The sequence below is a fragment of the Nelumbo nucifera genome, chromosome 5, assembly GCF_055504915.1.
Source record: "Nelumbo nucifera cultivar China Antique chromosome 5, China Antique-T2T, whole genome shotgun sequence".
Classification (NCBI taxonomy): Eukaryota; Viridiplantae; Streptophyta; class Magnoliopsida; order Proteales; family Nelumbonaceae; genus Nelumbo; species Nelumbo nucifera.
This window is the reverse complement of record NC_142653.1, coordinates 21,977,235-22,000,797: the sequence shown is the minus strand read 5'-3', so window position 1 is coordinate 22,000,797 and position 23,563 is coordinate 21,977,235. Positions and strand designations below refer to the sequence as shown.

General features: G+C 39.4%; 1 protein-coding gene across 2 annotated transcripts; it reads left to right on the top strand.

Moving 5' to 3' along the window:
- On the top strand, positions 1 to 19,967 carry GBF1 (G-box binding factor 1). 2 transcript variants are annotated; one of them, XM_019197517.2, is made up of 12 exons: positions 1 to 479; positions 2,107 to 2,261; positions 2,791 to 2,838; positions 2,951 to 3,043; positions 3,149 to 3,232; positions 3,359 to 3,507; positions 3,915 to 3,972; positions 4,271 to 4,319; positions 4,396 to 4,655; positions 6,398 to 6,475; positions 14,559 to 14,684; positions 19,537 to 19,967. In XM_019197517.2, exons 2-12 carry the CDS (start codon positions 2,202 to 2,204, stop codon positions 19,732 to 19,734), a joined length of 1,203 nt encoding a protein of 400 aa, XP_019053062.1. In that variant the 5' UTR covers positions 1 to 479; positions 2,107 to 2,201; the 3' UTR covers positions 19,735 to 19,967. The 2 variants fall into 2 exon arrangements, with proteins under 2 accessions (XP_019053062.1, XP_019053063.1); XM_019197518.2 differs by lacking the exon at positions 1 to 479 and having other exon boundaries at positions 1,230 to 2,261.
- Positions 19,968 to 23,563: the final 3,596 nt, after the last annotated feature.

Below are 23,563 nucleotides of genomic sequence, written 5' to 3'. Positions count from 1 at the left end.
GAAAAGAAAAGAAAGGAGTCCTGTTAGAGGAGAGAAGAGAAGAATTCGGACTCGGACTGACCTGGGACTGCCGAACTGGGGTCTGAGGGTCTGAAATTGGGGGAGTTGCCTCGGGGAAGGGGGGTGTCTGTGGCTGTTGGCTTGGGGCCTTGGGCAGTTGGGTTTGTTTTATTTCGGAATTGAAGTTGGACTCTCGACCATTAGTTGCCTAGTTGGGTTGAAAAATGAAAATAAATATAGTATTATTCTAAGCCGTACAGAACAATTACAGATCCAATTTCGTTAGGACTGGACAGCTGCCTCTCTGATTCAGCAGCTGTTGTCTCTCAAATCAACGCAAAGTCAAGCAGAAATCGTTTACGGCCGCTCGTCACTTCACTTGTACTCTCTAATCTCTATCTCGCTCCTCGTCTCGTCTGTCCGTCCGACCTGGACTTCCACCTCACTTCATCTCCTCCCTGTTTACGCCTTGAAGACAGGTCAGTCTTTCCTTCTATCTCTCTATTCGTTCTTTTTTTTTCTTAATTAATAATTAATTATTCCCCTTGCGTAGTTGTATGGTTTGATGATCTCGTTTCTTTTTCTTGTTTCCTGAATCTGGATCTGAAGGCTTGATGTTGTTTTTAGACTTGGTTCTAGCAATTTCTTCTCGCTTCGTTTTGTTTTGAGGGGAAGGCGATGCTGTTAATGGTGGCCTTTTTTTTTTTTTTGAAGATTTACAGAATGGGTCGTATTACTCTTCTTCGGTTTCCATAAGTAGACTGTGTGTCAAGTTTTATAGTTTTTCTTTTTTTTTTCTCAGGAAGGGAAGTTTGTTTACTTTTTCCTTTTCCTTTCAAATAATGCATTTGAAATTTAGAGAAGGAAACGTGGCTGCTCGTTGGATTCTAGTTAGTCCCGGGTCGATTTTATTTTTCTTTTCCTTGAAACTGGGCCCAATTTTCCGTTGTAGTACTGGGTCTTCGTTTAGTGGTGGGTAAGCCAAGCACCCTGTAGCGAATCTGTGCATTTGTAATTAATTTGGCCACAAACTTAATGCTTGATTTTTCTTTTTCTTTTTAAATCTGGAAAGTATTTATGGGATTGGGATGGTCATATCATTGAAACCTTCAACTGGGAATGATCTTTTTAAGATGTATCAGCTTAGAATCTTTCCAAAACAACGTGGGTTTGTGGCTGGTTTCCTATTTCTTGCTTGTCGGTGATATCTGTCAGCCTCGATGTCTAAACGAAACGGTCGTTTCAAAGCTTCCTGCTCAACTTGCCTCTGAGACATGTCTATGCTCCATTTATTATCAGGATTTGCGCTCTCAAATCCCCTCATTATTTGGACATTTGATGTACCATCCCCATGTTCATGGTTCTTTCTTTCTTTCTTTCATCTAAGAAGATGAAGTTTCGTTAACAAGAAAGCATCTAGAGCAATAAAGAACTATCTTGGATGAACAGAGCCCCAATACAATTTGATCTCAACCCTATCTCTAGCAACATTGTTCACTCTGGATCAAAGGCTCTAGCCTCCTTATGTCATGATGAAGAACCAGGAGCTGTATGCTGTTGGACCCTCAAGAGGCTCATGAGACTGAATCATGTCAAAAGTAGCTATACTCATTGCTATTGCTTGAACCGGTAGAGAGAAAAAAGTGCCAGGTTGTTTTGCTCATTTTCCACATATGCAACATAGTATACAAGGAGCAGTACTATAACAAAAACTATTGCTAGACCTATCAAAATCAGAAACCACCAACCTACAACTCTATTGTCCAAAGAGAATTGGAATTATAATTTCTGGAATTGTTATGGTGAATAGGAAATCATGTACTGCATCTTAAACTACCATTATGTTTGGGATGCTTCTTATAGCATTTTCCCTGTAATCTTACCAGGCACAGTGCAAAAACTTCATGTTGTTATTTCTTAAGATGATATTTCTACTTTACTGGGGAACAAAGAAGATCATTGCCTTAAAAAATGTTTTCTGGTCTGAACTCTGAATAGTAAAATAAACACAACAGTACAATTGTTCATTAACAGCATATGAATAATTTCTTCTTTACTGAAAACACCCACCGTCTGATAGTTCCTCAACTGATATGATCATCTCAGATGCTTTACGTAATTGCTGATAGTATAAGGGATCTTGTATAATATTTTATAATCCTGTTGACTCCAAATATATGTGCTACGGCCTACGGGACTGAATGGGATCCGGGGAAGACAGCACGCCTGCCAAGCCTTCCAAATCAACTGCTTCAACTCAGGTTCTCTCTCTTTCTCTCTATACCAATTACTATAATTGTTATTATTGTTGTTCTTGTTATGAAATATGTACATAAATTGGTAAAAGGCTTCCTAATCATGAAATGTAGAGGAATCCTGTGGCTAATCTGAACTGTCATTGAGTGATCCGGGGAATCTCTGGATCAACACTTTTTACTCGCTCAGTCCATATCAGCCTACCTCATAGGCCATCCAATATTTGATATTTTATTTAAAAAATCCCCACATGAGGGCTTATTTCAGCGGCATAGCTAGAGAGTAGAGATTTAAGCTGAAATTGGTTCCATGAACAGAGGAAAACGAGAAGTCCTTGAGGTGCCCCAGCCAGCTTTACCATGTGGTTGGTTTATGGGTTGTTCACATGAAATCAACAATGATACGTCTAGTGAAGCCATCCCCATATAATAATTATTATTATTAAAAGTTACTTTTTCTCCTTTCAATATATTTTACGTCCGAATATATATCCATAGATATATACCACTTTTTCACTGTGCTTCTTATTTACAGGAGACACCAACAACACCTTCGTATCCTGATTGGTCAACTTCTTTGCAGGTCCGTGATAAAATTATTTGGACTTACTTTCTTGTTTATGCATCTTCATGGATTTTCATCGAGTATCTGGTTGAATTATCTTAATAGCTTATGGTTCAGCTCTTTTAAATAGGCGTACTATGGTGCTGGAGCCACTCCACCTCCTACATTTTTCACCTCAACTGTTGCTTCTCCAGCTCCACATCCTTATCTCTGGGGAAGTCAGGTGATTATCTCTAAAATTCTAAGCTTGTGTAGCTTTTATTATTTTATGACCCTTTCACTATGCCAAATGATGAACACTTATTTTATTTTTCTTGATGGCTTTCAGCATTTAATACCACCCTATGGGACTCCACTTCCTTATCCTGCCGTATATCCTCATGGAGTATATGCTCATCCTAACACGGCTGCAGTGAGCACAATCTTTTTTATATCTTTGCATATTTTGCATGCTAACAAAAACATGTCATATTTTGCATGCCAACAAAAACATTTCACTGCCTGTGCATTTATAACCATGCTTTATTTTTGTATATAGGCTCAGGGTGCAGCAGTGACAACTACAGAAGCAGAAGGAAAAGCCTCTGAAGGAAAGGAGAGGGTTTCAACTAAGAAATCCAAAGGGAGTTCAGGAAAAGAAAGTGGAAAGGCAGCTCCAGGATCTGGAAATGATGGTGCCTCACAGAGGTTTGTTCCATAGCAAAAGCCTTGCTTTTTTCCTAATCAATACCAAAGTAGAAATTTTAATAATGGATAAAGAAATAGTTGGGAGTATTGTGCTGCAACCTGCCCTGAAATAAAGGGATTGATTTGATAAGGAATACCAAGATTTCTTTGGTGAAGATGTTGCCTGACCTAGGCATCCAAGAGAACAGGACATTCCTCCTTGATTTTAATATGTGAATTTGTCTAAGAATATTTGCTAATTTCCAATTATCCCATGACAGAGTTTTGGTGCACCCAATAACCTCTATTAACCATTTTATTTTGCATATGTTTTCCATAAAGATTTTGTGGTTTATAACTTTCTATAAATCATTTGGTTCTTATAGTGACATTTTGACAATATGTTTGTAAAAACTGTTTCTATACAGTGGTGAAAGTGGAGGTGAGGGTTCATCAGATGCAAGTGATGAGAATGATAACCAACAAGTATGTATTTGCCTTTCTTTTCTATTTTTATGTGACTGTATACTTGATTCAAATATTAAAGAAATTGCTGGAGAGGAAAAATTGCCTAAGCTAATTAGTTCTGGACAGGCTGAATACATGTCTTACATGTCTGATTTTCTGAAAAATCAAAGTTGATCTTTGACTTGGAAACTCTGAAAACTTTTCTTACATGACCTCAACTTTGGATATTGAGATACTAATTTATCCATTCAAGGAGCTATTGTCCATTTTCTACTCTTTTCATCATTTGTGCCAAACACAATTCTTTTCTCTCCAGGATGATTCTGATACTAAGAAGAGAAGCTTTGATCAGATGCTTGCAGATGGTACCTTCTTATTTGAAGTACTTGCGTTCTTATTAAATTAGTTGTATTATCTTTATAACTCAAAGAATTCCATCAGGAGCAAGTGTGCAGAACAATGGTAGTGCAACTGTTGAAACATCTTTCAGTACAAGAGGGCAACCACTTGCAAAACTTCCAGTTTCAGTGCCTGGAAGGTCTACAGTAACTATGCCTGCTACCAATTTAAATATAGGGATGGACCTATGGAATGCAACCCCTGCTGGATCTGTACCCTTGAAGGCAAGACCAAACGCATCTGGTGTCTCACCAGCACCTGTTGCATGTGAAGGGGTTATGCCTGATCACCTTTGGATTCAAGTAAGCACTGTTGTAGTTTTTTGCCAGATTGCTTGCTCTATCATGTCCTCGATATTTCTTCCTCTTCCTCCTCCCCCCTTATTTATTTATTTTTCTGAAGTATTGAGTCGCTATATAGACTTTCAAGTGAGTTTACAAAATGATTACTCAAAACATATATACAATGAGAACCTATACATCCACATAAAACTCCTTTGCAAAGGAGCATTGAAGAGAACTCTTGCTGCAGATAACTAACTGTATGTTGTAGTATTATTTCTTAGCACCTCATCCTCTTGAGAAGTTTTGTTCTGTAAAGTTTTAAAGTTCCTTCCCCCTCCCCACTTAACACAAGGTCAGGACACTTCTGTGCTATGTTACTCAGATACAGTTGGATTGCAAGCATTGGATAAACCTCTTTGTTTAAATTGTTGAATTATTTAACAAAGAACATGACACATCTATACCATGTTCTGGCATGGTAGGATTTTGAGAGCCTGATATGGGCTTGGATGTGCTACACTTTTTTGTGCTGCACTTCTGGTGGAATTCTATTCAGTCTGTGACAGGTGTCCCATTACATGTGTGGTCTCATATGCATGTATTAATGGGACACCTATCACAGACTGAATGGAAATGCACCACGAGTGCAGCAAATCCTGATGGATAAGGATAGGATTCATGAATTTCATGTAATAATTTTTAAATTTCTACCATAGGGAGATTTTCTTGGACTATAAATTTTGCATGCAATAGAGCTTTATATTTAGAAGGAACAGTAACACTGTGCTTTGTGTACTTTTATGGTACATGAGATCCAATAAACGGGTAAAAATTGAATAACCTGAACCCAGGAGTTTCAGACACTGGAACATAGAAAATTAGATACTTCTGTAAGCACATGTTGTTCACCACAACTGCGATTGACATGAAGATACTAAACCAGAGCCATTGAAACACCCATGGCAACTCGTAGGACGACATGGATCTGTGACGAAGCTCATAACTCGCCACGGAACTTGCGATGAACCCAAAACCCATCAAACACCCACGACGAGCTGCGATAAACGAAAACACCATCAACCAAGGTCACTCGTGGCAGAACATCTAGCAGGCTAAGCGGGACATGCCAGACCAGTCCTGATGTCACCTGCACCATGCCAATACAGGAGACCCGCAAAGGGAAGTAGCACATGTGTACTATGAGAATCCTCAAATAAAAGGAAACTTTGTCCTAGAAAGATCTCATGAGACACGTGGTGAACCCCTAGTAGTGTCCCTTTGACAACTGACACCGAATCAAAGATCCCCTTTCCAAATAGGAGTCAAACCCCTTTTGGCTCCTTCCTTTCAGGGCGTCTTGATCTCCCCTTATAAAAAAGGGGAGATCCATCAAAATAAACACACGAATCCGTCGATATAGGATCATTGCCTACCCTTGTTACCCGAGACTGCCAGCCTTTCTTCGTCCTTCAAGGAGACCACCACGCTCAGCTTCACCACATCACGTACAACTTTTTTTTAACTGCCATTTCTGTTTCATGTTTCTAGTATGACAATGAATGAGTTAATTTCTCCTTTAGTAGTCAGGATTTTATGGTACATCTTAATCTTTTTTATTTTCTTATAACATGTAAGGCATGTTCCTTTTGCTTCTTTAATACTTTTTTTATTGGTATTATTTTATATATTTAATAATTTGTGAATTTTGTTTCTTTTTCTTCTTAAATATTTGTAATGACATGTAACTGTTGTCCTGACAGGATGAACGTGAACTAAAAAGACAGAAGAGGAAGCAGTCTAATCGGGAGTCGGCCAGGAGGTCGAGATTACGTAAGCAGGTATTCCACATGTTTTTGTTTAGTTGGGCCTAATTGTTTTTTTATTCTTATTTTAAGCTATTTAGTTAGGAAGTTGTTGGGCTTTAGGCCCATTAGTTTATGTTTTTAAGTTGTGACTGTTCAACTACATTAGTAGCCGCCCTACTAAGGGCATCCTTGTAATATCTCATCCTTTAAGTTAAGTATAAATATAATGAGGGGTTGGTGGCTAGGGTTAATTCAAGAATCCTGGTTGACTTCCTACTTTTTTCTCCCTGTCTTTTCTTCTCTACTACTGAAATCTTTATCTTCCTCCCCTTTTCCTTTCACAAGAAATTCAACTAAATCCACAATCAGTGATTTCTACTTGGTATCAGATCCGGCCGAAGGTTCCTTGAGTTGTTTCCTCATGCAGCCCTAGATCGGCCGACTGCATGGTGATTTAAGAGGCTGATCGAAGTTCTCAGGTAAGCCCAGTTTTTGGATTTTTTGGTGGATTTGTGTGCCCTGTAGCTGGTCTAGGATTTCTCATCAAAATCAGGAAAAACTGGAGAAAGGGGAAGGGTCCTGTTTTTGTTGGACTCTTCAATTTTGACATAGGAAGTGGTGCCCTAATTTTTTAGGGTTCCTTGGAGTTTTCTATAAAGGGAGGTTCAAGTCCTGCCTGATTTGGAGGCTTTTAGAGAGAGCGACTGCCTCTTTTCTTTCTTCTCCCGTCCCACAAAAAAGGAATCTTTTGTGGAAAGACAGTCTAGGACACCAGAAAGGTGTTGTTGGTTCCAGAAGTGTTTCGTTTGATCTTGTTACATATTTCAGTTATTTTCTTTACATTTTTTGAGAAGCATGGAGGGTTACGGAGTTGAAAATAAGCTCGGGAGTGAAATGCCAGTGGGAGGAGGTGTTGGAGACCTTTTCGGGACTGAGACCATTACTACAATTAAGTTGGATGGTGCAAATTACTTAGAATGGTCACAATCTGCAAAGATGGCCATTGGTGTTCGTGGGAAATTAGGGTATATCACTGGTGAGGAAGTGAAACCCGAAACTAGCAACTGCCAGTGGGTATAGGAGAATTATATGGTGATGACTTGGTTGTGTAATTCCATGTTGCCCCATATAAGTAAAAATTTTTTATGGGCAAATACAACTAAGGAAATATGGGATGGGGTTGCAGAAACCTATTCACAGCGGGAGAATGTTGCTAGAGCTTATCAGTTGAGAAATCAGATTATTTCTACAAGGCAGGGAGATAGGCCTGTTGTAGCTTATTTTTCAGCCCTTAAAACCCTGTGGCAGGAGATTGACCATTTAGAGACATTTGCTTGGGAAACCACTAAGGATGCAACTACCTATCAGAAACATCTAGAGAAGTATAGGGTGTTTGAATTTCTTGCTGGCCTTAATCCTGAGTATGATATTGCAAGACAACATCTTCTTTCCAGGGACAGTGTTACCCTCTCCCAGACATATGCCTTTATGTCAGGGGAGGAGAGGAGGAGAGAAGGAGAGATGTGATGATGAAAAATCCTGTTTCTGATCAGTCTGCCATGGTGAGTACTGTGAAACCTAAACAAAGTGGAGATCAGGGTGGTAGTGAAAACAAGAAGGAAGATAAAAGAGATTTGATCTGTGACTACTGTAAGAAGCCTAAACACACAAGAGATACTTGCTGGAAGCTTCACCCACATCTTGTGCCGACTAGACTGAAAAATAAGAAGGGAAATGCACACATGGCAGTTACTGGTGACATTCCGACCTTTCCTACTACAGCTGCTACGGTAAGGGCCGAACTTGAGAGGTATGGGCAACTTTTGAACCAGCGGGATACAGCCAGTTTCAGTTCAACAGCAAGCGGACAACAAGGTACAAGTGGCACTGGTGGAGTCCACTCTACTACCTTTGCTCTCACAGGTAGTTCACACGTCATTACAAATTATGTTTCTACTTCAGGTAAGGAGGGACCTCCTTGGATTATAGATTCTGGAGCCTCAGAGCACATGACCCATAGCTCTACTATTTTTTCTTCTTACCAACTCTGTTCTGGTAGAGATAGGGTCTCCACAACTGATGGATCTCATGTTCCTATTGCTGGGAAGGGATCTGTCAAGATTAGTGATTCTATTTATCTACCCTCAGTCCTTCATGTTCCTAGATTGAGCACTAATTTGTTATCTGTTAGTAGTTTGATTAAGAACCTGAACTGCTCAGTAATTTTTTCTCCTGCTCATTGTATTTTGCAGGATCTGGATTCAAAGAGGACGATTGGGAGTGGTCGTGAAGTGAATGGGATCTACCTCCTGGATGTTCTTCTTCCTCATCAGAGTCATCATGTCAGCAGGGATAGTGAGTCAGGGTCTGTGGGTCAAATTATGCTTTGACATAATCGTTTGGGCCATTTACCTTTTTCTTCTTTGAGTCTTTTGTTTCCAAAACTTTTTGAGTCTGTTAGTTTGTCAAGTCTGGAGTGTGAAGGTTGTCAACTTGGAAAGCATTGTAGACGTTCATTTAAACCTAGTAATAAAAGGTGTTCTTCTTCTTTTGATGTTATTCATTCGGATGTGTGGGGACCTTACCATGTTCCTTCTATGGGAGGCTATCAATATCTCTTTTTTGTGGATGATTTCTCATGATACTCTTGGATTTACCTGATGAGATCTTGCGATGAAGTACCATCCTTGGTGAGGCAATTTTATCAGATGGTGCTAACACAGTTTGGAACAAGAATAAAGGTGTTCAGATCAGACAATGCCAGGGAATATTTAAAAAAACACCTTGCCTCATATCTGTTAGAATATGGTGTTGTCCATCAGAGCAGTTGTCCCTACACTCCACAGCAAAATGGTGTTGCAGAAAGGAAGAACAAACACATCGTTGAGATTGCAAGAAGCATGATGAGCACATCTACAGTTCCAGTTCGGTTTTGGGGTGATGCAGTTCTCACAGCAGTATATCTGATTAACAGGGTGCCCTCTCGTATACTTGAATTCAACACCCCATTCAGACTCCTTTTTTCCTGAGGGGGAGATGTTTCATATTCCTCTCAGGGTGTTTGGGTGTGTCTGCTTTGCACATGTCCTTGGTCCTCACCGCTCGAAGCTTGATCCCAAGGCAAAGAAGTGTGTCTTCCTTGGATATGCAGAAAATCAGAAAGGGTATTGTTGCTTTGATCCAGTCACTGGGAGCCGGTATGTTACCATGGATGTCACTTTTTTTGAATCCATATACTTCTTTTCAAAGAATCCTTCTTAGGGGGAGTGTTTTGGGGAAGTGAGTCAACAGTCTATTCCTCTCCCAGTTCTAGTCCTTGTGTCTACTCCTGTGCTTGACCATCCTGTGTCACCTACCTTACCACCTCCTTTGCGTCCTGCTTCTCAGCATTACTTACGATAGAGACTTCACAAGGAGGTTGATTCCACTGCAACAGAACTCACATCACTTCCTGTCGATTCCTTGGAGACTCCAGATTCGGCTGACATGGATTCAGGTATTCCTCTTGGTCCCGCTACTGTTTCGGTTCCCATTGATTCTACTAACCCTGTTACAGATAACCTTGATCTTCCTATTGCTCTCAGAAAAGGGAAGAGAAAGTGTACTGCTCATTGTATTTCACAGTACTTATTCTACAGTGGACTTTCTCCTTCCTACCGTGTTTTTCTTTCTTCCCTTGACTCAGTGTCTATACCCAAGGGTGTTAGTGAGGCTCTCTCCAAACCTGAGTGGAAGACAACTATGCAAGAAGAGATAGCAGCTTTGATTAAGAATCAAACATGGGACATTGTGGATCTACCAGAAGGCAAGGAGACAGTTGGATGCATATGGGTTTACACAGTAAAATATAAGGCAGATGGAAGTATAGAAAGGTACAAGGCAGGACTTGTTGCAAAAGGGTACACACAAACCTATGGTATTGATTACTTAGAGACCTTTGCACCAGTTGCAAAGATGACCTCTGTTCGGATACTTCTTTCTCTTGCTGCCTCATACTCTTGGCCCTTGTTTCAACTTGATGTGAAGAATGCTTTCCTAAATGGGGATCTGCAAGAGGAAGTGTATATGAATCTTCCTGTTGGCTTTTATAGTGATATTGAAAAGTAAAAGATATGCAGGCTTAAGAAGTCACTTTATGGCTTGAAACAATCTCCCAGAGCATGGTTTGACAGATTCAGAAAGGCCTTGATTGCTTTTGGATACACTCAGACTCAATCCGATCATTCCTTGTTTGTGAAGTGAAGGGGATCTTTGGTGTCAGTCCTAATTGTTTATGTGGATGATATTGTTGTCATGGGGAATGACCTAAGTGAGATTGATTGTCTGAAAAGGAATCTACATAAAGAATTTGAAATTAAGGATCTTGGAAAACTGAGATACTTCCTAGGCATTGAAGTTGCAAGATCAAAACATGGAATTTTTATCTCTCAAAGGAAGTATGTCTTGGATCTTCTTCAAGAGACAGGGAAGCTTGGAATGAAGGACATTGGGAGATATCAAAGAATTAATGCATCAGAAGGTGAACCAATAAAGGACATTGGGAGATATCAAATACTTGTTGGTCGGTTGCTATACTTGTGTATGACAAGACCAGACATTTCCTATGCAGTAAGTGTGGTAAGTTAATACATGCATGTTCCACGAGTCCAGCATTGGGAGGCAGTTGACAGGATTCTTGCTTATCTGAAGGGACACCCGGGCAGAGGCATATTGTTTACTAATCATGGACAGTTGAAACTAAAGGCTTATACAGATGCAGATTGGGCAGGATGCCTTGATGACAGGAGATCAACTTCAGGAGGGTGCGCCCTTGTTGGGGGTAACCTTGTTTCGTGGAAGAGTAAGAAACAAACAGTGGTGGCAAGACCAAGTGCTGAAGCTGAATACAGGGCCATGGCACATGGAGTTTCAGCGGGATCCGTTCCCTATTAGAAGAAATTGGTGTACAGGCAGAAGAAACTATGATGTTATACTGTGATAACCAGGCAACAATTAACATTGCCCATAACCCAGTCCAACATGACTGAACTAAGCACATTGAAGTGGATAGACATTTTATCAAAGAAAGAGTAACTTCTGGAGAAGTTTGTCTTCCATACATTGCTTCTGATTTGCAGCTCGCGGATGTTCTCACAAAAGGTGTTGCAAAGAACAAGCTGGAGCATGATCTACGCAAGTTGGGAATGTGTCACATTTACTCCCAACTTGAGGGGGAGTATTGAGTTGGGCCTATTTGTTTTTTTATTCTTATTTTAAGCTATTTAGTTAGGAAGTTGTTGGGCTTTAGGCCCATTAGTTTATGTTTTTAAGTTGTGACTGTTCAGCTACATTAGTAGCCACCCTACTAAGGGCATCCTTGTAATATCTCATCCTTTAAGTTAAGTATAAATATAATGAGGGGTTGGCGGCTAGGGTTAATTCAAGAATCCTGGTTGACTTCCTACTCTTTTCTCCCTCTCTTTTCTTCTCTACTACTGAAATCTTTATCTTCCTCCCCTTTTCCTTTCACAAGAAATTCAACTAAATCTACAATCAGTGATTTCTACTGTTTTCTACAGTGTTTGACACAATTCAAGCTGTCTTGAGCAACCTGAACCAAACAATAAAAGTTGAATAATCAACCCTAACTCTACATAGCATGAATACTGACTAAAGGTGTCCAACAAAGAAACAAAGATTTTCGGGTTGGTTCAAATCAAATTGAGCTGGTACCAAGTTTGCAAATTTGTAGGAATTATTTTGGTCTAAGAGAGACTAGTGAGATTTGAACTGATGTCTTATATTCATTACTTTCACCAGGCTAAACCCTTTTTATATTTTAAGAATGATTTCAATACATATATATGCATGAAAAACACATAAAACCAAAAGCTCTTTTAAGGCAAATTCCCCAACTCCGTGGTTAATAACAAGCTTGACTCCTTTAACTTGGGTTATTGACAATCCAAATTACCAGCCTTAGAACTAAATCCTTAAATAATAGATCATGACCAAGAAACCAGTCCAACAACCACCTGCATCTTACAACAATACTTCTTCCCCTTGGAAGTGATAATGTGGCTTGCATTTGCATTAGCTCTGTTTCTTGGGCAGGGGAAAATTATCTGTTTTTTTTCTTCTTAAATATCTTTTTTCTTTTTTGTTAGGGGGTGGTGCTTTTTTACTATTTCTTTCCTTTACTTTGTTAAGTAATCTCCAATACAAACAGTTGTACATAATATAATTTTCTTCCATTGAGATTCTTTCTCAGCTATTGAGTTTTCTTTGCAAGTTATATGGCATTTGGGGAAATGCATTTACAAAGAACTTCTCGTATTTTTAATTATACTCCGAGGGGCCATTACTTAGTGCAATGGTAAAACTTCTGACAAGCATGAGAATGCATATTTGAGTTTAAGAGCAGCCACTTTGTGAAAAATATGCCAAAGGTTAGGTCTGTATCCACTCCACCCCTCTCAAGACCATGGATAGCCAGAACCAACTGATGTAACTCACCAACCTTGGGTAATGACCCATTTCTGATTATACTTGTACAGTTATTTCATACGATATTATTGTTGCCTATAGCATTTGGGGCCCCATCTGAGGAGGCATTTAGAATCTGTTACTATATGAAGAAGTCCTTGGATGCCTACTTTAGCAAGCCATCTCCAACAACTGAACTACAATACCACCTGATTGCCTTTGAATAATCACCTTCTATGGAGAGTGAGTGGAAGCAGCACTGCTTGGCAATCCTTACACCCATAAGTAAAATGGCAACCTCAGCCTTAGAAGAGCTGGAGTCTCCAATTGTTCCACTAAACACCTACATGATGTTGCTTCCTGTGCTAGTGAAAACACCACCAGTACAGTTTGCACCCTGAGCTCCCATTAAACTGGTGTCTCACCTCATCGTGGACAGCATGAGATCAAGGGAGACTAGAAGAGACCTTAAAATGAGACCTCCATGAGATCATCTAAGGATAATGCTAGCAAGGCTCTCCTAAGGTCATCTTGGGAACTCCCCCACCTCAAGCTCTTTGCAGAAACCCATAACTTGGGTAAGTTCATGACCCTGCAAATCTTCAAAAAAAGCTCTTTTTGTTGTCAAAGGTACATCTATTCCTCCCTTCCCAAGCAGTCCTCCCTCTAGATCCCACACTATTTCCTATCCATTTCTTTAACTATCTGCAAAATTAGCAGGAGCAACCCATTCCAACCCGACCAAGCTAAGAAAGAAAGCCTAGAGCTTCCTTGGGTAGTGCAATGCAAAAGAAAAGAAGATAACTAGTTGGTTCTCTATCTAGGCACATAACACAAGTTGGGGGGGGGGGGATGAAAAATTGATTTCCAACTTGCACCAAAGCACTTGTTCCTACTGTTTTTCTGCTTGTCTAGTGTCTACTCCTGCATTTATCATTTTAAGTTGGGTTCAAGCTAGTCGAGTTGAAGATTATTAAGTAGATGGAGAGAAGAATATCATCTTCAGGAGATAATTTGAAATGATGGAATATATAAGATTTGTATTATTTCTGATGATAATAAATTGTAAACCCCAACAATCAATAAAACCGGAGGCTTTATTAGATTGAATGATCTAGTGTCTACTCCTGCATTTATCATTTTAAGTTGGGTTCAAGACAATCAAGTTGAAGATTAAGTAGATGAAGAGAAGAATACCATCTTCAGGAGATCATTTGAAATGATGGAATATACAAGGTTTGTCTTATTTCTGATGATAATAAATTGTAAACCCCAACAGTCAATAAAACCGGAGGCTTTATTAGATTGAAGGAGGTTGACTGGGGACAGAAGTCACTGTCTGCCTTTACTAGAGGAAGAGGAAATACCAATCACCAATAAGAAAAGAGGCAATATCAATTCTTACCTGGACATATTTTTGGAACAAACTGCAAAAGTGTTCTCTTTAAAGCTGAGGCATGTTTTGTTTGAATCTTCTTGTTGTGTTTTCCAAGTTTCCTCTGTTGCTTGAGAAAATCCATTTATAAAAAATAATGTTTTATATTTATTGATAATATTGGTAGTAGTTGTTCTTTAGAATTCTTGAAGCTTTATTATTCCTGCAGAAGCTTATATGTACACCTGATTCCTTTCCTTCGCCTGTGGTTACCAGGCAGAATGTGAAGAGCTGCAATCAAAGGTAGAGACATTGACTACAGAGAATCACACACTCAAGACTGAGTTGCAGAAGCTTTCTGAGGAATGCGCAAAGCTCACATCAGAAAATCAGTCACTAATGGTTCACTACAATACTTATATTTTCTTTTCATTTTCCCCCTGGATTTCTTAACATTGTGTCCTCCGTTTTATCATTTTGCTTACAGATTTACAGATGTTAACTACTAAAGAGTATGTATTGCCCAAATTATTAGGGGCTCAATAAGTAGTAGTATCCTAATCTAAAAAGGATACACAACAATTACAGAATAGACAGGGTGGATTGGTATGCTTCTAATGCTAATGAATGAGGAGCTAACCCATAACACTAAGAGCTTTATAAATTCTTCCCCTGTGACCCTGTCTTTGGGGATAGTTTTTTTTTTTTTTTTTTTTTTTCAGTTGTGTGTTTGGGGTAGGGGGTGGGGCCCAAACAATTGGTGTAACCCTTTCAGGGAGTGGATTTTTTTTTCCTGAAGCCTCAAAAAAGGAAAACATAACAACTGAACAGAAAAAGTAATACTAGCCTAAATAGTAAAAATGATAATAACAAAAACTAATAGTAGTTAATAGTAGTATGTTTCTAGTTCTGTCTAGATTGTATGAATTGATTTTCTTGTAATTAGTTTTAGTACAGTTTAAATTTGAATTAGCATGTTTAAACAGGTTCAAATTTAAAGGTAATCACTATTGGGTTGTTAATTTAATTTGGGCTTAGCGAGCTTTTAAGTAGAATCTTTGCAACTAGGAGGCATACACGTGTCTCCACTAACTTGATATGAAGACTTGGACATGTTGCCTTGACAAATTTTAAATTTATCCACACGTTTATATATTTTATTCCATATATTGAGTGGTTGGTGATATATGGGACTTCTTCCCGTATATTACAGCTGTGTCAAGCAATTGTCAGATGAGACATGTCAATGAATGCTGAAAACAATGCTGGATACATTCGGACATGTCTAGCTTTATTTACTTATATAGATAAAGACACATGTTATGCAGTTTATCTTGTGTGGCTCACTATAAATGTTCTTCAAGTAAATTTATCAAGAACCAAAGTGCAAAATTGCGTATATTTTATGCCTAGATACTTCTATATATGAATTTGTATATGTGCATATGCATATACCTAGATATTTCTATACATGAATTTGTGTATGTGCATATGCATATGTGTGTATTAATGTGGCCTTACATCCATTTTTTTTTTCACCCACCATTGAGAGGGAGGGGAGAGTGCATGTGAATTTTAGAGCTTTCAATGGGTTGGGTCTGGTTCAAGGTAGAGTGGACCAGTCCTGAACTGATTATTAATCAGTTTTGTAAAATAGACCTAGAACCAAACCAATTACTAATCAGATTCAGTTACTAATCATGAAACAAACAACAGAACCAGAACCAACATAATCAGTTCAGTCAGTTCAGTTCTATCAGGTAGAGCAGACCTTTTGACAGACTTTAGAGGGTTCTTGGTTGACTTGGTTGTCAGTTGTTGATAGTTTTTATCTAGTTTGAGAATATTTGTGCATACTATAGACTATACTTCAACTTCTCCCCACCCCCACCCATGCACACAAGATAGGGATTAGGAGAGATAGTGCTTGTAATTTTTTTAAACCCTTATAAGAGGGGGATTTTGTGTAGCTGATGCAATGTTGCACACCTGGAAGATGCTACGGATGAGGTCTAGATTGATGCAGTCGTGAAGGGAAATGTGGTTGTAAAAAAGATGGGTATCTATGATCCCTTTTCTCCTCCCCAGGTTCCCATAGGAAATCTCTCATGAATTTCTCGAAATTCATGAGAGAGTTCCTATGGGAACCTGGGGAGGAGAAAAGGGACCACAGAGTTAGGTGGGATTTGGTAAATAGAGCTAAAAGGGATGGTGGCCTTGGCTTGGGTAACTTGCAGAAGAAGAATGAAGCCTTGTTGGGGAAATGGTTATGGAGACTAGCAAAGGAAAAGGATAATCTGTGGGCTAAAATAGTCCTAAGTATTCATGGGCAAGAGGCAGACAGCTGGGACACGTGTGTTTCATCTAGGGCTACAAGAGCTTCTCCCTGGAAGTCTATTCATACTATTCTTCCATCCTTCCTTCCTTTTATCAGGTATGCCTTTGCTCTGGTAATTCTGTAAGATTTTGGGAATACATCTGGGTGGATAACTCACTTTTGAAAGAGCAGTTTCCTTCTTTGTTTCTCTCTCAAGGTTTAAAAATGAGCTTGTTGCTACTTTCCTAACCTATTCTACTTCTGGCCCTGTTTGGAACTTGGGCTTCCGGAGGCCTCTTAGAGACTCTAAATTGGATTCCATATCTAATTTGATTAAGATTTTGGAGGAGGTAGTTGTTGACCTCTCTAGATTGGACAGTAGGATTTGGGCTCCTACTCCTTCGGGTATTTTTTCATGCTCTTCTTTCTTCAAGGAATTAACCCATTCCCATTCGGCCCTTGATCCTCCTTTCCCAGCTCCAGAAGTTTGGGGTAGACCAATTCCTCCCAGAGTAGGTGCTTTATGCTGGGAAGCTATCCTAGGAAAGTGTAACACTTGTGACTTACTTCAAAAGAAAAGGCCAAGATGGTGTTTATCCCCGCACTGGTGTATCTTATGTAAGAGGAATGGTGAGATCTGTTATCACTTATTTGTTTCTTGTCCTTTTGTTTCTGAAATCTGGTGTTGGTTTTTCTCTCTTTTTGGTTGCAGGTGGCCCACTCCCCCAATTGTACTAAGCTTGTTTAACTTTGTTCCAGTGAGGGGTTTAAAAAAGAGAGGTAAGATCTTGTGGAGATGTGTAAGAGCAGTTGTATGTTGGTCAGTGTGGGAGGAAAGAAATCGACGAACTTTCCAGGAAAAAGAAAGGAACAAAGAAGCCATCATTGATTTAATTTACATTAGGGTGGTTCATTGGGTCAAGTCTATGGAGCTTTTTGAAGGTTTCTCAACAGGAGATATCATTAGAAATTGGAAAGAAGTTGCCTGGTCTGCTCGGTTGTTTAATGCTCCTGTTCCAACTTGATCTCCAACAATGGGGTTCACTAAATTGAATTTTGATGGCAGCAGCGAAGGGAACCCAGGCCCTTCAGGTATTGGAGGAGTGTTCAGGGATGAAGAAGGTCGAATTATGGCTATGTTTTCAAGGCCTATAGGTTGGGGGGATTCTCTGAGAGCTGAAATTTCAGCAGTATTAGGAGTTAAAAAAGCCAAACAGCTGAATATTAGGAAGCTGCTGGTGGAGGATGATTCTAAACTGGCTGTAGAAGGAAGAGGCTAGTTTATGGAAGTTCTTGAATGAAAAAAAGAAAATTTACCCACTCACTCAAGACATGCAAATTCAGTTTCAGTGGTCCAAGAGGAGCGCCAATTCTTTTTGCAGATTATCTAGCTAAACAAGGGGTGGGAAGAACTAGTTTCTTTTGGGCTGTATTGTAATGTGATGTTTTTAGGGTGGGGTAAGGGATTTTACCCCCCTTCTTGTTGTATCTTTTCCATATCCCTTTAATTAATACAAGTTTCTGTTGTTGATAAAAAAAAGATGGGTATTTAGCTGCTTGATATTTCTCTTCTTGTAGTGGTTTTCATTCTCAAGTGCTGAAGTTGACCTCCTTGGCTCAACTCAATTCAGCAAAGCTTTGTCCCTACTATATGTGCCAGCTACATGAATCCTGCTTCACAATTCCACTTGTAAGTAGGATGGTGGTCAGGCTAGGTGGAGATGGTTTCCTTGAAGGACAGAGGAAGACCGGGATCAGGGAACCAACCGAAAGGCTAGGAGGCAGGGAATGAAGAGACGGCTGGGTAGGAAATCTAATGATAGGGTTGATCAATGAATGAATCTCATTGTGAGGGGGACCCCTATTTATAGGGAAGGATCCCGAGATCTTGAAAGGAAGGAGCCAAAAGTGTTTGTTTTCTACTAGGAAAGGGAATATTGGATTTGATGTTGGTCATTAAGGAGCATTGCTAGGGTTTTGCCATGTGTTCTTATGGGATCTCTCGAGGGTTGACTTTCCTTTCACCCGAAGATCCTCATAACCCACGTGTACTACCACCTTTTGCACCTTAACCGACATGGTGCTAGTGATGTCACTGCTTGGCGGGCAGTCTCTTATTAAAGTCACTATGTACCTACACCACTCTATCAAGGGCCTTAGCCATTGTGTGCCCTAGCACGAGCTCAACATGGAAGTCTAGGCAAGAAGTTATATCCTGGCTGCTAGCTTGACACAACCCTTCGCCCTTATTTGGGCTTTGGACTGGCAGTGCAAGACAAACTCAATGCTGTTAAGAGTCAAGTTGACGCTCTTAACAGTTTAGAAGATGGTCAGGTGAAAACTTTTTCATGTTGGGAAGGAGAAGGATATTTTGTTGTATTCACCCTCTGACATGTTGAGAAAGCTTCATTTCAGCTGTTTTGATCCTTGGGCCTGAAGTGCTGCCAACTCAGAGGTTAAGGAGCTGGGTAAATCTGGTGTTGTGAGAGGAGATTGGATTAATGAAATTCAGATTAGCTGAATGCTTTAGCTGTTCTACAGGCTGTGGAACAAATGACATCACTCCATGCCAGTGATAAAATACATGGGGTCGACACTGAGAGGTTGAATGGTTGTGGGCCCCATGTATTCTATGACTGGTGTAGATTATTGGTTCCACAGCCTGCTGAACAGCTAAAGTGTTCAGCTAATCCTATCTCGGATTAATGAAGATGTGGCTGAGTGCTTCTATGAATGTGTTGTCATAAGGTGAAAATTTACTAGGGGAGTGGCTAGTTCCTTTGTAGCATCTGATGTTAGTATTAATATGGGTTATCGATTCTTTACTCTTGGCTGGTCCGATTGATAAATATTACTTGGATTATTGTTATTATTGTTGTTGTTACTGCTGCTGCTATTGTTGTTGAAGTTGTCTTACAGGACTTATTTGCTGAACAGGAAGAGCTGACTCGGTTGTATGGACCAGAAGCCATTGCTAACATTGAAGATAATAATGCCAGCACAGTTCTTCAATCCACTAATGGTGATGGAAATGACCATGGGGAAGAAACTTCGAGGGAAAATGACTCCGTTTCCAGCCAGAAGAATGGAAACTTTCTTAACTCTAATGGGAAGCTCGACTCTGGTTCTAGCTGATGACCAACTTTTTTCTGTTTGCACTACTAATTTAGAGTCTAACCTTTCCGGTTTTTAGTTATTTCACTATGTTGAAAGCCTTGTTAGATCTGTATACATAGTTGTATAATTAATCGAACCCGGAAAATTCGGTGTCTCTTGCTTCTCCATTGATCGAAATTGATTGTATTAGCACATTGCTTGGTATGCATGTTGATTACTGACGGATGAGGTTTTCTGGAGAGTTGCTTTTACACCCTTTGGTTTATGCTAATAATTGATATGGGGGGGGGGTTGTAAAAAACAGCTGTCCGTGCTCTTGCTGTAGGTAGAGGCCAAGTGGTAAAGAATGGGTCCAATATAATTTTGTTAAAAGGGCAGCCCACGTCTGGGGAGGGACATATGTATGCAGCCTTACCCTGCATATACAGAGAGGCTGTATGTTTATGTTTTTGATCCTTTCTGATAGAAAATATAAATATATCTCATCATCTTGATGAAATGGTATTGAAATAACAAGCAAGATGCTAATGGTCCCCATAATGATTATTGATCTGTTCGCATTGGGACGCAATTTCTTTTTATTTTTTCCAACACAAGATTTCAATAATGATTTTCAGTTTGACATATTCAATTGAACATTATGCTGTACATTCCTAAATCTCTACTACACACCTAAAAAAACATGCTATACTTTCCTAGCATCTAAACCATCCCAACATGCCTCAAAGCTTGTGTTTCTGGGATCCGCACAGCAAGGCGTATTTTGCGATGGTTTAGATTGTGTTTCTGTTGATTAATAAATTTTGATGTTTCATGTATAACCAGGATACTCACTACACCCGACTTCAGTCAGAGCAAAGCCCGCTCCAGTTGCAAGGGGCTGCTCGAAGGGTGCAAGCACCGACCCACCCTGATAGAAGCTGAACTCCAATTCTAGTCGAGTTTCAATTTGGCACCTTCCATGAAAGACGTAAGTGTCATTTAAAGCACCCAGTAACAGACATTAAAATGGTTACCTTATGATGGGTATGCTTTATCCAAGGTTAAGGTTCATACATCAGTTGTCGTCTTTAGATGTAATCCACCAACTAGTAGAAAGAAGGAATAGTAGTTTAAATTTAATGATATCTGGAGATGCCACCATTAAACTTGCCCATTAACTGTTCTGTCCAGTTACAGAATCAAAAGTCCGTACGTGCCCATTAACATGAATGATCAGCAGAAATGGGCTTTTAAGTTTTAAGGGTCCATTTGGTTGTAGTTGGAATCGGAATTGAAATTGAAATTCTTTAGAATTGGAATCAGAATCAAAAAATCAAAATCCTCCAGAATTGGAATTGGAATTGAAATCAAAATCCTCAAAAATTGAAATTGGAATGATTCATTTCCATAGTCTGGTTCAAAGTTCAAACAAGAACGAGAATGAAAATTAGAATCACAGAAATGAGATTTCATTCCCAAGAGAGGTGCAAAAGATGGCCATTCCCTCAAATGGGGGAATGTCATTCCAACAGAAATGAGAATAGAATTCCAATTCCATCCAACCAAACAATTGGAATCAGAATAAGCCTTCCCATTCCAATTCCATATCCCTATTCCTGCAAATCAAACGAAACCTTAAAAAATTTCCCATTTCATTCATTACAAGGGACCGACGTTCTTACACCAATAACTGGGCGCTTCAAGATAGATTCTAAATTCCTCTCATTGTAAAATATTCGTCTATTTCACCCCAAATTTATGAGATCAACTAACGAGAACTAAATGCAACTGAAATTTGCACATTTATGGTTCTTAATTACAACTTTACAAGCATTAAAGTTCAATGCAGAAAATGTTAATTGTGCAATTTGATGGGCGTGGCAAATGCAATAACTCAATTATAACCCCAGGCTGCCAGGCAATGCACGACTACGACATCTAAATATATAATACAGAGAGGAAAGAGGGGGAGGTGAGGGGTCTTCTCACCACAACCAACAGACCTCTCATTTTTCATACGTGGTTAGTTATTTCAAAACTAAATCGTCGAAAATGTAAGAAGTCGAAACAAAAAACCCTCTCCAATCTTAATTGTCTGTAATAAAATCCATCCACTAATCAAATAAAATCCCTTTTAGGTCTTAATTGTTTTTAATAAAATTCATTACAGCTCTTGCCAATCATCAATGTTTGTAACATCTTCCTTTGTTTATCGACTAGTTTTTATGTTTTTTAGTTTTTTCCTTTATTACAAACATGTTCATGGCCTCAGGGTGGGTCGGTTAAAGGCCTGGCTACCCCTTGAAACAAGTCTTACCCCGAAATTCCTCTTATTTCACGTATCAATGAACCACCGATATGATACGCATTAGCTAATACAGACCGACATGTATCGATACCCATTTGCAGACCTTCTCACCCACGAGAAGGAAGCATCTACATCGCGAATTTCCTTTTTGCAACCAAGAAATTATCAGTAGTGAATCTCCTTCAATCTCTACCCATCTTAAATTTAACTGTTTCAACAGCCTCATCCTGAATAACAGAGCCTCTAAGAAAACGAGGTTTGTTAATTTTTATTAATTCAAGTTTTTAGAACCTATAGTAGTTTCTTTTGGTAGTGCAGGAAGTCATGGCCTAGACATTTTGCGGTGCCAGCCAAACGGCAATCATATCCTAGAAGCAAGGTTCAAAATATTGATACGGGTGTATTGGGCAAATCGATAGTGTTTTTTTTTTTTTTTACTTTTTTTTATATATATTTTTTCTGAAACCGGTTCAGGGGGACCAGTTTAGGGCTCCACCCTGAACCGGTCAGACCCCCGATACATCCATTATAAGAGTGTATCAGAAGGGTCCCAGAACGATATGTATCGGCCGATACATGTCGATATTTTAAACCTTGCCTAGAAGCTTCCCAAACTGGCTAAGGGGTTCTTTTACATGGGGGAAAGGATAACGAGGAAAAGAAAAGGGACAGGATGCAACCACCAGATTATTCATGATCAGAGTATGGGAGATATGAAGGACCTGGGGGGTCATGTTAGGTAGGTATGGTAAGACAATAGAAAAGGTTGATGAACGGTATTTACAATTTAGCAAGCATCAAATGTTGTTTTCCCCAAGGGGCATCCACTAGGCAAAGGTATTGAAGCGGTGTGTGTGTGGGTGGGGGAGGGGGGGTACCTAACAAACAATCTCACAATCTGCAAGTTTTGTCACCTCTTTGACCATCAATGAGATTAAAATTGCTTATGCCACAGAATGCTAAAGATGGGACAAATCTCTGGTGGATTTCTACCGGTCAAGCAATGAGACCCAATGAAGACAAAAGTGCCCCAAGAGTCCATGGATGGTAGGTACTGAGGGTTTAAATTCCTTTATTTGGAAGGAATATCATAAATGCTTTTTGATGAATGGGAATATCATAAAATGTTCAAATCATTGAATCCCAATTTCATTTGGTTTTCACTAAGACCATGTCTGAAAAATTGTAGGTAAATACTTAGTTCATGCTTTTAAGATCCCTGAGGAGATGAAACATGTTTCACCTACAATGTGGACTGTAAAACTCAGCTACTAATAGCTGTCTTCTGTTTAAAGTTAACTGTTAACATATAAAATGGATAGAGTATGGATACTGGACATTCAGATAAAGCAAATATCTAGTTGACGTGCTCAAGTAGATGAACTAGGGCTCAACTAATACAAGACTACTAAGTACATTACACCACATTACAGGGAACACTCGTCTACATCCAGAAATACAAAACAACATACTCACCCTTTTTTTGTCTTTGCATAAGAACTATGGAACACTGGGTCATATATGGCAGGTGGGCTAACTAAATGAAAACAAGAATCA

Coding starts and splice junctions, on each gene's coding strand:
- GBF1 (XM_019197517.2), top strand. CDS start 2,202: ATGGGATCCGGGGAAGACAGCACGCCTGCCAAGCCTTCCAAATCAACT. Junction 2,262..2,790: donor AATCAACTGCTTCAACTCAG/GTTCTCTCTCTT, acceptor TCTTATTTACAG/GAGACACCAACAACACCTTC. Junction 3,973..4,270: donor ATGAGAATGATAACCAACAA/GTATGTATTTGC, acceptor TTTTCTCTCCAG/GATGATTCTGATACTAAGAA.